Genomic DNA, 16,395 nt, shown 5'->3' on the forward strand with positions numbered 1-16,395 from the left:
TTTAAGCAGTTCATTTTACTTTTCTGGGATCTATTTCTTGGAGAATTGAGCTTGATTAACTGCAAGATCTCGTCTTAGTGTACAAGTCAGTTTATAAATGCTATGGAAGTTCAGGACACAGATATTTGTTATAAGCCTCATCCTCCTTAGCAGCTGAAGTTGGCTCTAAGATGCATGCTTAGTATAGGGCCATAGACTGGTAACTTCAGACCCTAAGCTACTGAAGGCATGCAGGATGATTCTCACTGGTACTCTGGGTGGGTACCAACATGTACTTCCCCGCCTCCCAGCCTCTATGTGCAGTAGACACTGTTGCAATTCTTGTAAGATGCTGTTTATGGCTACTCTATGTTCCCAGAGATAATATGTTGAATTGGCTCTCTTTCAACAGGTCAGAAGCCTAGGGGTAGAAAGTTGAATACCAGAGCTCTACATAGTTAGGTCAGTTATTATTAAAATGTTTCAAACTTTGTAATTGTATTACAATAGTAATTATTTTTTTAATATTTTATTTTATATAATTCTTACATCATTTTTCATCTTTGTACAATGTATGCATTTTCATTTTGGTTATATTCCCCATGCAATTGCACCCCCTCCCCTTATTTTGACTCTAGTTTTTCCTCTCCCCATCCCTAATTCCCCCCTGTAGTGTGTCTCTGGTTTATAGTTGCTGTTGATTTTGGTTTTTTTTTTTTAAGTTTTTTTTTTTTAATAGGGGCATGTTTTTATTTATTTGTTTGTTTGTTTGTTTTGTTTATACATGCACTGGGTACAGTCAGAAGCGCGGGAGGGTGAGAGAATTCACCAGAGTCAGAGTAGGGAGCAGAGGAGGCAGAAGGACCGAAGTACACTGCTGAGGGGAGCAGCGGGCGGCAGGAGAGGTCTGCGCGCCATGTGGGACCCTCCTCCGGTGGCCGGGGAGCAGCTGGGGATTGAACTGGTGCTGCAGAGGCCGCGGGCAGCTTCGCAACCCAGCACTCAACTGCTGCGCCACCGGGGAGGCCCTGCTTGTTGATTTTGATTATTACTTTGCATTGATTAGTCTTTTTCCTGGTCTCTTATTTAGGTTTTCTAAATTCCTGCTATGAGTGAGACCATCCAGTATTTTTCTTCTTCTTTCTGACTTATTTCGCTGAACATGATCCCTTCTAGCTCCATCCATGTTGCTGCAAACTGCATGTGTTTATCTTTTTTGATTGCTGAGTAATATTCCATTGTGTATATATACCACATCTTCTTGATCCAGTCATCTGTTTTTGGGCATTTGGGTTGTTTTCATAGTTTAGCTATTGTAAATGGTGCTGTTATAAACATAGGCATGCAGGTGCCCTTTGGAATTACTGTTTCTGTGTCATTTGGGTAAATACCCAGGAGTGGAATTATTTTTTTTTTAAAGATGTATTTATTTATTTATACAAGCACTGGGTACAGACAGAAGCGCGGGTGGGGGGGCTGTGGGTGAGAGAATTCACCAGAGCCAGAGCGGGGAGCAGAGCAGGCAGAAGGACCGAAGTACACTGCTGAGGGGAGCAGCGGTCAGCAGGAGAGGTCTGCGCGCCATGTGGGACCCTCCTCTGGTGGCCGGGGAGCAGCCAGGGATTGAACCAGCGCTGCAGAGGCTGCGGGCAGCTTCGCAACCCAGCGCTCAACCGCTGCGCCACCGGGGAGGCACCCAGGAGTGGAATTATTTTTAAAGATGATAATGATGTCTCTTTGGCGTTACCCTGTAACTTAATAAAGATGTGTGTCACTTAATCTTTATACCGGTCTGAAACCTGTAGCTTAATAAGTACTTTGTATGAAATGTTTAGTACTTCTCACCTCTTCTCATAATTGAATAATTAAAATTGTGGTTTTTTTCTGTTGAAAATTAAAATTCAACAGAAGAAAATTACTGCTCTCACTGGCTTTATTGCAAGGAGTCATGAATCAGGTAGCATCCCATCTAGCAAGTAGAAAGGTACTTCGTGGGCTGGCACAACATTGAAAGTATTTATAATCAGATGGAGGATGGGACAGGTTACTAGCAAAGGAAAGAATGATTAGAAAGAATTGTTTTCCAGGCAAAACCATCTTCCTTTAGGAAAGGGCAGGGAGATTTTATGCACATCACCTTACCAGTGCCATTCAGGAAGTTCCAGAATGATTGGTATAAAAATTACAGTTTTGTGAGAGATGAAACTGCAATTAGGCTAGGTATTAAGTCAGCCCAGGTATTAGTCCCATTGGAGGCCGAGCATGATGCCATTTGGAGCCTGTTATCTTTTTCTTTTTAAACGGTTCTAAAACTGACTTCTATGAGTTGAAAATGTAATATATACCATTCATCAAGAGATCTGAATTTTGGACAAATTCCTTAACAAAACTTCTAGTGAATCAAATGAATCTGTATTTATCTGAGAATGTTGACAGTTTTTAAATTAAAAAGTGTTACATGAAAAGATATAACCTAGTAATTCCATGACAGGATACCTAATATCTTTATTCTCAAGCAAGATTAACAACAAATTAACAAAGTTCAACAATTAACAAAGTTCAGTGAAACTTCTTTGTAAGATATTATAGAACATATTATTTTTGAAAGTAACATTAATTTTTAATATTACCTTTTATGTAGGAGAAAAATTATAGAGAGGAGTCTAGGAATTGGAATCAGATAATCTTGAGCTTTAAATCCTTGAATTCCTTAAGCCTTTGAGCTTTAAATCCAATATCTTATCAGCTAGGTATTTGTAAGCAAAATACCTAACCTCTCTATTAATCTCCTTTATAAAATAAGGTTAAAGTACCGTGAAGTATGTTGACAATTAGATGGAATAAAGTGGACAAAGTAGGTGTTGAAGAAAGTGTAGCTGTCATTAATAGTATATTTATATTATGGGAGAAAACTTTCACTTTCTCTTCATTCAATTGGAATACACTTATTTTTTTTTTACAAAGTACCTTACATATATTGTGTATGAGACTGAAAACATTATAAGCAGGAGTGAGTTAAAATGATGTTTCCTTTTAATTAAGAAGAAATCAGTAACATCATGGAGATGTTTAATATTTTCCCAAGAGAACTTGAAACAATCAACAACATTTGTAGATATGGATGCTGCACAAAAGCTGAAATCAAAAACAGTCCTGACTGCAAAGTCAGACCATGATAACTGGGCACAGGATAGAAAATTCTCCTGCTTGATTGGAAATGGTACTAGAAACAGTCTGGGATTAGACATCCAGCCACATTCTTGTGCTGTGGGTTTGAGGCAGGTTTGCATTAGGAAGTAAGTGAATCCTCAGGGGCATCCTTATCTCCCATACCAAATCACACTCATTTTTCAGTGTAAGTCCTAACAAATAATGACAGTGGTCAAAACAAAATACCTTTTTGCTATTTTTGAGTTAACAACATCATCATTATTAAATAATAATTATTGTTCTTCTTCTTGGGTCTATTTTAGCCAAGAAAATTATCCCCATTTGCCCCTACTTGACAGAACTTAATACTGTTTAATAGACTTAAGAGAGACATGGACTGTCAGTAACAAAGAATGAACTAGATTAATAAGAACAACAAAGTGAATACTTGTAAATGTCAGATACACCTATAGTAGTAAAAAGCCAATCAATAATGAACAGTGATGTGGGACAGTGAAAAGAACACTAACTCAAAGACAAAGATTTAAGAATTCTCTCATCCCAGCTGTCCTTCTAGTGAACTGTATGATCCTAAGCAAGTGTCCTTCTGAATAGGCCCTTTGAAGCTGCTTTTAGTCTAATTAGCGAAGTGCATCATGTTCCATTCACATGTGGCTCCTTTGCCTTCTGTTAACCAAATTCTGCCTTTAAAAATATTTTAAATACTGATTCTTAACCCTAGATTCATATGATATATAAAAAAATTTCCCTCTTTCCTGTTTATTCAACAGGAGCCAGCATATACTAGCTTTTAGATGATCCCTTGATTGTAAGTTTTTGACTATTGTTAAATCATAGAGATCCTTCAAAACAGATAAATTTCTACATAGTTAGACATTTACATTTTAGTAAAATTGCAAAAGGAAAAGAGCATCAAGGTTGATCTTATAGTCCCCCTGATGTCCTGTGGTAGAGACGACTGTTATTTTTCCATCTTGCTTTGGAACAGAATTCCGTTTTCAGCAGGGCACATGTTTAGCCAGATTAAGGGCTACATTTCCCAGCTTCCCTTAGAATGAGATAATGATAAGATCAGGCACTAGACAAGGTAATATAGGAACAGTGGTTATTCAAAATGTTGGGGCAATACCCTTCTTCATCCTTTCTTTGAGGTGTCACAATGTGGGTGTAAGAGCAGTCATCTGGTGTCTTGGGAATGACATTCATAGATGGTGGCCTGATTTCAAACAAAGCTATATATTTCTGTTCTGACTTTAGGGAGGTAATCAGTTCCAGACTACTTTTGTTTATGTAGCTGATCCCTGGCTAGTTACCTGCCATCCCCAACCCCCGACCCCATAAGTCACTTAAATTCCCAATGAAAACACGAGAAAGAGATGGTTTTTGAGTTCCTAAAAACCATCTGTAACTTTGTTTTTTAAACTCAATTTTAATGGGTTATTTCACAAATAAAAGACATACTGGAAAACTGAGGAGAGATATCATTTTAATAAAATGTTAAGAAGGCATGAACTTCTCAAAGAATAGTAAATTTTTAATACTTCAACATTTGTAATATTTAAGTATGTTCTGTCATATCAGACTGAATTCTGAGAATTTCAGATGATGATAGTCCAAAAATTGGATTTTCTTTTACTTTTTAATTTTATTTATTAGCTAATTTAAATGAAATTGCTGTAACTATCACATATAACCCCAACTATTGAGTAATATTTTTAAATGTACTTTCTGAGTAATTATAAAAGCAGTTTATGTAGATGATACTGCATCACTTTCACATCAACTGCAAGTTTGGAAGACAAATTTTAGATTTCTTTACAAACAACAAAAAGATTAAAATTAACAGGACATACCAATTACATTGTTGTTGTGTTAGTATTGAATCAATATTATGAAAATTTTCAAGTCTGAGTCTTTGAAAAAATCTTACATGTAAACTCTTCTATGGCAGAGTTTCTCAAATTATGACACAAGGCCACTTGTATCAGAACTGCTGGAGTGTTGGTTTAAAATGCTAACTATAAGGCTTCTCATTACATCTGGTGAATCAGAATCTTAATGTTCATGCCTTGAGAATACGAATTTTTAAAACTCCCCCAAGAGATTCTTAAGCACATTTAAATATCAGAACCTTTGTTTTGCCTAATGCAATGAAGTCCCAAGCTGTTTAAGTTCTTAAGTACAAACATTTCTGCCAATATCAAGTTCCTTCCTTTTCTACTCAGCCTCCAATAGCATCATTTTCACTGCATGTAGAAGACAGGGATCGTAGCTGGACTGATTAACCTTTACTCTTAGCTAGGTACAGTGAACATGGATAGACACAAATATTTGACAATCAAGTGGAAAAGATAAGTAGAATAAAAGTACAGTTTGGGGGTATCAAGTCGATTTTAAACTAGACTGGGAGGAGTACTTAATGTAAGGAATGACAGTTCTTAAAAAGGATAGGACAGCTTAATGGACATCTTCTATCTCATTGTGTGACGGTGCTTTTGAGTTCGAATGATGAACGTGTTCGTTTTATGTGACTTGCTTTGGGTAAATAACCCAGTGCCCTATCAGCTCTCGAGTTCGTGGCCAGCAGCTACAGTGTGCGCTAATGACGGTACAAGGTGCCTGTGGGAGGGTCTGGGGAGGGGCCGCCCAGCGCTAGCGGGCCCCTGACACTTCCTAAGAGACTCTCAGTCCTTTCTCTGCAGCTGCCCCTTGAAGACTCCACGCTTTCTCTCTGGGGGAAGAAGCCATCTATCTCTATCAGCTGTCCTCTTCCCGTCCCTCATTTCTCCCTCCGCCAGCCGCCACCCCCAGCCCTTCCATTGTGTTGTGCTTTATTTTAACCCCGCTTTCTACGCAAGACCCTATCCTCATTTGTAGCAGGAGGAATTACTTGAGGATTTCAGAACCTCGAGTTGCCATGGAGCTGTACGGAAAGGTAAGCAGGAGAAGAGAGTAGTTCCTCTGGTTGCTGTGAGCAAAATCTTGCTTTGACTTTGTGTGTGTGTGCGTGTGCGTGTGTGCACGCACGCGCGCTCGTGTGTGCGCGCTATCTCAATGCAATTGTGAATAGACCACTTTCTTTATTTGTGTGCCATTTACCGTCTTTCTCTTCCGCGTTTGTTGAATGAGATTGTAATACCACCCCACTCTGCCTAGGGAAATGTATCAAACTTTCCCAATTCGGGATAGAGAGGTGTATGATGGAGTCCCAGAACGCAGCACAGGCTTCATTTGTATTGGCAATTAGCACAAGGTAATGCTTTTTCCAACCATGAAATCACAAGTTAGCTTCGAAAGGCGTATCGATAGCAAAGAAAAAAAAAATCCAGCTGAGATGAGCTGTGGTCACTTTTTTGCCTGCTCCTCTTGGGGAAATAAGCCGAGAGCGGTAACCACTAACAGCGATTCCAGAGGAGGCGAAGGGAGGCTTGGCGGCCGGGTCTGCGACGGGAGTAGGCAGCCTCTGTGTGCTGGCTTGTCGGGAGATGTAGTTCACTCTTCCACAGTTTGCGGGGAAGCGCGACTGGCGGAGACTACAATTCCCAGGAGAGTACGGGGCTCGCGGCCAGTACGCGTGTGCGGCTCCAGGAAGGGACAGCTCCGGTGCTGATGTTGGAGCCGGTTAGCGTACCCCGAGAGTGCAGCGTGTGGAGCGCGGAGCGCGCGGGCTGTGCACGCTTGACCAGGCACCCGGGCCACCACTGTCCAAGCCAGTGAGAAAGGACATTTTGCGAACAATGAGACACGAAGCTCCCATGCAGGTGGGTCTGTACAGAAAGTGTGGCCTCGGGAAGAATGGAGAGAAATGTTTTTTCCCTCGCTCCAAACTGTGCCTAAGGGAGGATGTAGGCGGCTACCTGGGAAGATGAGATTCTGACTTGGTCCTGGGGACAGAATTGGGTTCCTGTACACTCCGTGTGGTTGTGTTTGGGACTGTCTTGTTGAGGGATAGGGGTATTATCTTTTAGGCTTCCCCAGGAAGCTAAGTGTGTCTGCTGAAAATATAAACCCGAGCAAACAAAAGTCAGAGGATCGTGTGATCTCCTGTTGGCATTGATTTTACCTCTTGGGTTTTCTGATTTGTGATCACGGTACAAGCGCACCGACTCAAGACCAGTTTTGTGATTGCTGAGCTATATTGGAATCGCGATAGAGCGGATCCCGCTTGGGTAAGAATTTTAGGTAAGAAGAATCCAATGCTAGGCGACCCAAAGTCCCCTTTCTTCGTTTAGGGTCCTGGTATTATCAACGAAAGTAGAAAATACATTGCGGCTTGGCTTATTCCAGAGGTATGACAGCCCTTTATCATTGTCCACAGAACTGGTTTATTCCTTCCTTTCCAGGACCTCCCGCTGAGCTTTCCGAAGTGATGTGTACATTTATTGTATGTTCTAAGTCACATTATTAGATTTGCTTTTTTTTTCTTTTAGAAATGCAAATGACTTCACTGCAAATCTACTTCTGCCTAAGCATCTTGCTTAAGTTTTGTTTTTAAGATGAATGATGCTTTCTCTTTTGTATGTACAACCAGTGAATGCTAAACATCAGCCTGTGTTCATTAACCAAGCAGAGTGATCCCATTGCATAACAGAAAGGCACTTTATGAATGGGGTTGAGAGGAGACTGGAACACACCATTTGAAACGGGTTATCTATCTTGAGAACCCACCCCTGCTGCCAAACCAACAACACTTTAATTTTTGCTTAAATGTTTTTCAGCTGTTTTCTCCATGAATCTAAGACTTTAAACATATGCTTTGATTTACTTTTAATTTATTTTATGGATTAAGTTTATGAAGATATACACTGACTGAACTGTTAAATGAAAATAATCTGTGGAATTTGTTTGCTGAAGGATTATGTAATGAAAGCCCTCAAATTACCTTATGAGTTATTGAGAATTTGGTTTGTTCCAGAGAACAGTGGTCCCATTGTGTCCCTTCTACTATCTCTGTTTGTGACTTAGCTTTTCATTATAGACCTGATGTGAGAAGAATCTGGGCAATAAAGGTATAGGCTGTTGCAATCAAGATATATTGGCTTATGATAATTTTTCATTACTGAAGATAGTGCCAGGAGCCAACTGACTAAATTAATCATATTTGATTATTAGTGAACATTGACAGTGGACTTTAAAAGTAGATTGTTAGTATTTAAAGTCAACCTATGTATGTACCAAATCTGTCAAAGTGAATTACTGAAAAATTAACCACACTGCATTTTAAATTATGTTTGCATAGAATGTTCACAAGGGACATCACAATGTTACCAAACTGTATAAAATTAATGCCTTCTATTTTAAAGTATTTCATATCTACTGTGGAGTAGGCACTGTATTCCCATTTAGTAGTAAGAACTTTAATGCAGAGTTAATGCAAATTCAGTAATATAAAATGAGTTTGCTTGTGAATGGAGTTATTTTGTATTAATGCTTTATTTTATTCATTGCACTAAATTCTTAAAATTTAAATGCCCAAATGATATCATGAATAACATGCACATTTTAAGAAATCAAAGAACATTTTCTCAAGCATATCAAGTGACACATTCATTGATTCAATTTAATAAGTCAATTGTTATGGTCCCCCTCTCTTTACTACTATCAGGTTTTCACACATATTTAATGTTAGGAGGAATAAAAACTTTAAACCTGCTTTATATGTTGTTGCCAAGTAATGTCTCTAAACCCATACTTCTGAATCATAATCACATTACATGTGACTTTGATATATGAAAATACAACAAAATAAATGGCCAACATGTCTTCTTTTTTACATTTAAAGACTGAATCATATCACCACTTTAAATATATGCCCCCAAATATTGTACTTAGGTTTCTGGAAAATGAGTCACAAGCAAAACCTCATTCTGTACTTTTATTATGCCAAAGAGATTCTTTTCTCCATTGGAAAATATTTGGTTTATTTGTTGATGTGAAACAAAACAAGCTTTTAAATTAAATTGTTCATTTCCTAATTTACTTACCATATTTTCTTAATCAAAGAAGCCTTTTAAAAATTACGTAATGTCATTTAAAATACTTGATGTGCCTATATAAATAAGTGGTGTACTGTTCAGGGTAGTTGTCTTTGATATATGTATATTTTCTGAAGAATTTTTCTTTCTGAACTAGTACAAAATGAGGGATAATAATTTTTTTGTAGATTATAATAATGTACAATGATAGTCTTTTATGCTTATATTTCTTTTGTAACTAACTAGCCAGAGTAGCATTTGGTAAGTGTTCCAAATGATGGGTTAGAAATTTAATGTGGAAGATGGTCATTTTGTGTTTCTAATTCAGTGCATTCATAAATTGTGAAGGCCAAATGAATTGGGGAATAGCAGTGCTCATGACTTGAGGGCAAGACTCTGTCTGATGAATAAATTGTTATTTCATTTGGGAGCCAGATTGAACAAATTCTAGTTTTATTAGTGCTTTGTTTGTGCCAAGTACTGTGCCTTGCATTTGGGTCTCGCATGCATGTGTGTGTGTGTGCATGTGTGTGCATGTGCGTGTGTGTGTATGTGTGTAAAATATAAAACAATTCTAGAAGTCACTGTTATCCATGGGTGTATGTGTGTATAAACTATAAAACAATTCTAGAGGTCTCTATATCCTAAGAACAAGCAAGAAGGAAGGTAACAGGAGCATTTTAAGATTCAGTAACTTGCTCAGCATGGCAGAGTCAAGACTTCCAGATCTCTGTCTAGAAAGCCTGTATTCTGTCCTCTGTTATTTTGGGTTCTCCAAGAAGACAAGGTTGGTGTAAAGAATGAGGGAATTATTTTTATAATTTGAGTCATCCATTTGGTTCAGAAGAAAGAAAAATAATCTCTGTCTTCTGTTATTGAAATAAACTTGTGTATACTACACCAAATATTTGAGAAGTACTGATTTAAAAATGATATGCTTTTTGTCTTCTGAATTTATTTCTTTTTTTAAAGATTTATTTATTTATGCATACAAGAACTGGGGTACAGGCCAGACGTGTGGGGTGTGAGAAGATTCACCAGGGACAGAGTGGGGAACAGAACAGGCAGATTGACTGAAATACACTGCTGAGGGGAGCAGTGGGTGAGTCAGGAGAGGTCTGCTGTGCCATATGGGTAGCTCCCTGGCTGGGGATTGAACTCGTGCTGTAGTGGCTGCAGATAGCTTCATACATTGTGTCTTAACCCCTTGCACCACCAGAGAGGCTCTGAATATGTTATTTCTTGCAGGACCAAAGTGCAATTCATTATTTCTGATTAAATGCTTAATCTTTAATTTGGTGCCCATAGTTTTCTGGGTCAGCTCCTAAGTGTAGAATATTCTATTTAGGAAACTTAAAAGAAAAACATTTGCCAAAGCATCAAGCAGAGTGCCAATTAAAATGAGAATTGAAGAAAGGGTATAGATGTAGGCTGAAGATGAATTAAGGTAAAAAACCCATAGATACAGCCAGGATTAGTACAAAAACAACTTAAAAAGGATTAAAGTCCAAATGTCACTGTTTCATTTGACTATGAAAAAATACATGGAATTCTTTCCTTTAATTATTGGTGAATTCATAACCATTTCCAGCCTTGGTGAAGATCCCTTTGTCTTTATAAGAAATGCACATTTGCTCCTCATCACTTACAGAAAGAAAAACTAATTGACTTTGGAGACATAAGAGCTTTCCTATTCTACTGGAACAATTTCCCAAAGTAGTCATTGTTCTTCTGTAGAGGAAAACAGAGGATAGAGAAGAGAATTAGTCTATAGTAATAATAAACCCTGGTGTAAGAAAGGTTTTCCATTTCTACTTCTTTGATAGAAGAAGTTGTGAATTTATTAAATGGTGTATTTCAATTTCCCCCTGCCATTCTAAATTTACAATGGAACTGGAAATTCCTTTCCTGAGCCTAATATTCTAAGGAGAAAATATATTTTTATCTTAGGGATTTTTCCCCTCTCTGGGACTGTCCTTGTCATCAAAGTCGTTCAATTTACTATGTATAAACAGTTGAGCACCTGAAAAAATGTTGTGTAAGTCAACTATAGTTATCTAATTTTTTCCTCTTTATTCTTTCATTAATTGGTTCAAAAATTCTATAGGAGCCATCTTAGTAGGCCACAGCTTATTACCAAAAGTACTATGATCTGTGTAGATTAAATCACCTCAATTTATTTACAATTATGAATGATCTCAGTAGTTTTCATTTCTTTATAGTTTTTGAGATATTTATATACATTGAAATACAAAAATACTAAGTAAACAATTTGATGAATTTTGATAAATGGATAGATCTGTGTAACACATATGCCTCTATAAAGAAATAGAATGTTTCTAATATTTTTACCATTTAATGCACTGACAAAGTAACATTTTTCCTATCAGTTTTATTTGTTCTAGACCTTCATGCAGTTCTGTAAAATATACAATATGAACTTATGTGAAACATATAGGATGTACAGGCTTATTTTTCCTCAGTATAATGTATATGGGACTAATACATGTTGTTGTATATATCAATAAATATTTATTCCGTTTTACTGATGAATATTATACTTTGTATCAATCTACCACACTTTTTAAGTTAATTCTCTGTTTAGTGGACTTTCCAGGTAAGTTTTCAGTTTCAGGCTAATGTAATTAGGCTATAAATTTATCATTTCGATCTTTTTATAAGCTATGTTTTCATCCCTCCTGGGTAAATACCTAAAAGTGGAATTGCTAAAATAAAGAGTAAATGTATGTTTAATTTTGTAAGAAAAAAAACAAATATTTAGCCAATGTAGTAATAATACCTCAGCAGTGTTTGAACATTCCAGTGGTTCTACATCCTCAATTATACAGAGCACCAGTGGTCTTTTAAATTTTGGCCACTTTAATGTATGTTTTGTGCTAACTCATTGCAATATGAATTTTTATTTTCCTGATGTTGCGTGATGTTTACCATATTTTCACTGCTTACTATTTATATATCTTCCTTTGTGATAGTGCCTATTTAGTGCCTTCTGTTCATGTCAGTGGTTATCTTTTTATTTTTTACATACCAGAGATTTTTATACAATTTTGTGACTAGTTATTTGTCACACTGAAATATATATATATATATATACACACACACATACATACATTCATATTCATATTCCTGCCAGTCTATGGCTTAAATATGCTTATTAGTATCTTTTGATGAAATTTTTTATTTTGGTAAAATCTAGATTGTTATAGGTGAATATCTGGGTTCTGGATTTCCTTTGATCTATTTGCCTTCACTGTCATTGCTACATTTATTATATTTAGTAGACTTTATATTAGATTCCTTAGGATTTTCTACATAATCACATTATTTGCGAATAGAGACAGATTATTCCATTTTGATAACCTCCCTTTTTACTTCAATGTCTTGTTCCACATTATAGGATATCCAGTATAATGCTGAATAGAATTGATAAGCAGACATCCTTATCTTGTTCCCAGTCTTAAGGGCAAAGCCTCCTATCTTTCACCATTAAGCATGAGGTTAGATGTAGTTGTTTTATTGTTGTTGATGGTGATAGTTTAGGATGCCCTTATATTGAAGAAATCTTTTTTCAATTTCAAATATTTCTAGTGAGATATTTGTTTTTGACATCAAATTTTGTCAAATACTTTCCTGCATGTGTTAGGATGATCACATGGTTTATTCATTTATTCTGTTGGATTTTTGAATTAATCCATTTTCCCTTAGATAAACCCATGTTAGCCATGATGTGTTATCCTTCTCTGTACTGTTGGAGTCACTTTGATTATATTTCCTTAAGGATTTTTACATTTTGGTTCGTGATGGATATGGATCTATGATTTTCTTTTAATGCCTTTGTAAGGTTATAATATTGGTGTTATACAGGCCTTATAAAACAGGCTAAGAAGTGTTCTTTACCCCTCTGTTTCCTATGTGATTTTTTGGTAAAAGATTGGTATATTTTGGACTTTAAAGTGTTTGGTAGAATTCATCAATGAACCCATTGAATCCTATGTGTATTTGTTGAACCTTTTTAAAACAAATTAATAGTTTTTGATATATAAATATTTCTATAAATATTTCAACTACTTATTCTATATATCAACCTATCTACCTACCTACCTATTTCTCCCTTTAGTATTTTGTGGTAGACAGGATAGAATCCCTAACATGTTTGTGGCCTTCTCTATATAGCATGAGACTGAATTACAATACATAATGAAAGGGACTTTGCAAATGTAATTAATATTGTAGACTTTATTTTTTTTTAAGATTTATTTATTGATTGATTGATTAATACATACATACATACATACAAGCACTGGGTACAGTCAGAAGCGCGGGAGGGTGAGAGAATTCACCAGAGCCAGAGCAGGGAGCAGAGCAGGCAGAAGGACCGAAGTACACTGCTGAGGGGAGCAGTGGGCGGCAGGAGAGGTCTGTGCACCATGTGGGTTCCCCTCTGATCCTCAGATGGCCGGGGAGCAGCCAGGGATCGAACCAGCGCTGCAGAGGCCGCAGGCAGCTTTGCAACCCAGCACTCAAACGCTGCGCCACCGGGGAGGCCCAATATTGGAGCCTTTAAAATAAGGAGATTAACCTAGATTTTCAACTGGATCCAATCTTATCACCTGGTGGATACTGCAATCTAGCTTGTAAAAGCAAGGAACCTTCTCTGACTAGAGCTAGAGAGAAGTGGCAGTAGGGAAAATGAAAGATTTTGAAGCATGAGGATTATTGGCTTGAAGATGAAGGAGACTCTATGTCAAGGAAATAGAGACCTTGGTCCTACAATCAAAAGCCACTGAATTCTGCCAGTAACTTGACCAAGCTTGGAAGTAGAATCTTTTTTTTTTTTCTTTAAAAAATTTTCTTTATTCAATTAACATTGCTTTATAACCATCAGTTTCAAGGGTACAGGGTTATTAACATCTGTATATATAATACATTTTATTCATCATCAAAAGTCTAGTTTCCATCCTTTACCATATAATTGACAGTTTTTACCCAATATCCCCTCTACTCTTCTGGTAACTACAGTCTAAAGTTAAAGTTGTTCTGAAAGTCTAATGTTTGTTTTTGTTTTGTTTACGTATTTGTTTTGTTTCTCTATATATAATATATGAGTGAAATCATACAGTTTCCACTTCTTCAACTGACTCATTTTATGTATTTCTAGCTCTATCCATGTTGTTGTAACCAGCAGGATTCCACTTTTTTAAAAATAGCTGAGTATCCTTCCATTCTATATATATACCACATCTTCTTTATCCAATCATCCTGCATGGGCAGTTAGCTTATTCACAATTCTTGGCTCCTGTGAATAGGCTGTGATGAACATGGGATTCATATATCCCTTCAAATTAGTGTTTCCCTGTTCTTGGGATAAATACCCAGAAGTGGGATAGCAGGTAGAATGGAAATTTCTATTTTTTATATTTTGAGGAATCTCTGTTCTGTTTCCCATAATGACTGCACCAATTTATCTCTCCACAAACAGTAAAAGTGTTCCGTTCTCACAGCCTCTCCAAAATTTGTTGTTTCTTGTCTTTTTAGAGAATAGCTATTTTCCTAGGGGTGCTCATTGTGGTTTTCATTTGAATTTCCCTAATAATAAGAGATTATGACTATCTTTTCATGCATTGATTGGGCATCTGTGTGTTTTTGGAGAAGTGTCTATTCAGATATTTCACCCATTTCTAAATCAGGGTTTTTGTTTTGTTTTGTTTTGTTTTTTTATTGTACACATGACTTAATGATAATACTTTTGTCCTGAGCACAGTGAGTCCCAGGAAAGCTCTCTCTTCTGGTTAAACACCATGAAGTAGATGACAAAGTCTGCTCAGAGCACAACTCTTATCCTACTTCATCCTTACCAAAGTAGAGAAAAAGATCAGAAAGGATTTCATTCTAGGTTTGAAGTGGAATCTTGTACCCAACCAACATACTGATTTTGGTTTGAGCAGAGTGAGCAGAGCACCCAACTGCATCACACTGTGTCCAGATGTCTGACTCAATAAAAAATAAGTGGGTGTTGTTTTAAATATTCATTATAACAGCAAGAGAAAATTAATTGTGCATACATAATTTTTTTTTTTTTATTTATCCTGGGTCAATTTTGGTAAAATCCGTTTTCACCTAGTTTTTCAAATTCATTGACATAAAGTTGTTCAAAATACTTTATTATCCTTTAATTTCTCTAGGATTTGTAGTGATATACCAGCTCCTATTCCTATTACTGATAATTTGATTTTTCTCTCTCTGCAATCTTACTAGTTATTTACCAATATTCTTAATGCCTTTAAATAACCATTTTTGGCCTTTGTTAACTTCTCCATTGTTTATTTTGCACTTTCTGTTTTGAGCTTCTAAAATATAACTGTATTGCCTATATGTGTTTTTAGGACCCTTTTTCACTAAGAATACTCAGAGAAGAACTTTACATCACTGAGTTTAAGAATTTCTTTTTTTTCTAATATATAGAAAAGTTTAATGATAAATCTCCCTCTAAGTACTGAGGTAGTTGATTCCTACAGACTGTTTTCTTTCCTTGTGATATTTTCTTCAATCCATGTGTTTAAAAGTGTGTTGCTTAATTTTCAAAAACTTGGGTTTTTTCCACATAGTTTATTGATATGGATGTCTGATTAAATTCTGTTGCTACCAGAAAATATATTCTTTAAGATTTAAATATTTTGAAAAAAAATTTAGACTTGTTTTTAGGTCAGCATGTAGTGTAACTTCATCAACATTCCATGTGTGTTGCATGTTGTGCTGCAGTTGTGAGATGTAATGGTGAGGCATAAAAAGATGAGACACTGAGTCTCTCTCATCATTAGTCTACCTGCCTTTCATTTAATGTGAGTCCATCAAAGATGAAAGAGTATTCCTTGTTCATCATCTGGTGGCTCAGATGCATGTCTGAGCCTCGTTAAGTAGAGAAACTTATAACCCACCACTGATAAATAATTTCTGTTCAAATGGCAGTAGGTGCAGGACTCTTAAAGAGCTTGAACACATTAAGTACCATTTGCCAACTATGCTCTCATGTGACATTCATCTATGGTGTTAGCAACAAAGGGTGGTTTTTCTTTTGAATGTTTGATTCACTGAACACCTGTCTGAGTGATAGGACTGATGAAAAGAGATGATGGAAACATAGCCCACCTGTGGATGTGACTGTTCATTTATTAATGTGCATTGGCAGGAACATTTAATAGTATTATTATTAGCTTTTGAATGAAAAGTGGGGAAGCTTAGAACTAGAGAA

At 36.6% G+C, this 16,395-nt stretch overlaps 1 protein-coding gene across 6 annotated transcripts in view; it reads left to right on the top strand.

Moving 5' to 3' along the window:
- RAB3C (RAB3C, member RAS oncogene family) overlaps nucleotides 1-16,395 on the top strand; it is a 300,766-nt gene that overhangs the window by 66,625 nt on the left and 217,746 nt on the right. The window contains exon 1 of one of the 6 annotated variants that reach the window (XM_054688406.1): nucleotides 5,820-6,085. The exons of 4 other annotated variants lie outside the window; for them this stretch is intronic. In XM_054688406.1, coding sequence (XP_054544381.1) covers nucleotides 6,068-6,085 — 18 coding nt within the window. In that variant the 5' untranslated portion in view covers nucleotides 5,820-6,067. Of the gene's footprint in view, nucleotides 1-5,819; nucleotides 6,086-6,188; nucleotides 6,912-16,395 lie in introns of those variants that run through there. One more of the 6 variants, XM_054688405.1, reaches the window with a different exon arrangement.

Source organism: Talpa occidentalis, unplaced genomic scaffold (genome assembly GCF_014898055.3).
Source record: "Talpa occidentalis isolate TD23 unplaced genomic scaffold, MPIMG_talOcc4v2.1 talOcc4.6, whole genome shotgun sequence".
In the NCBI taxonomy this organism is placed as follows: Eukaryota; Metazoa; Chordata; class Mammalia; order Eulipotyphla; family Talpidae; genus Talpa; species Talpa occidentalis.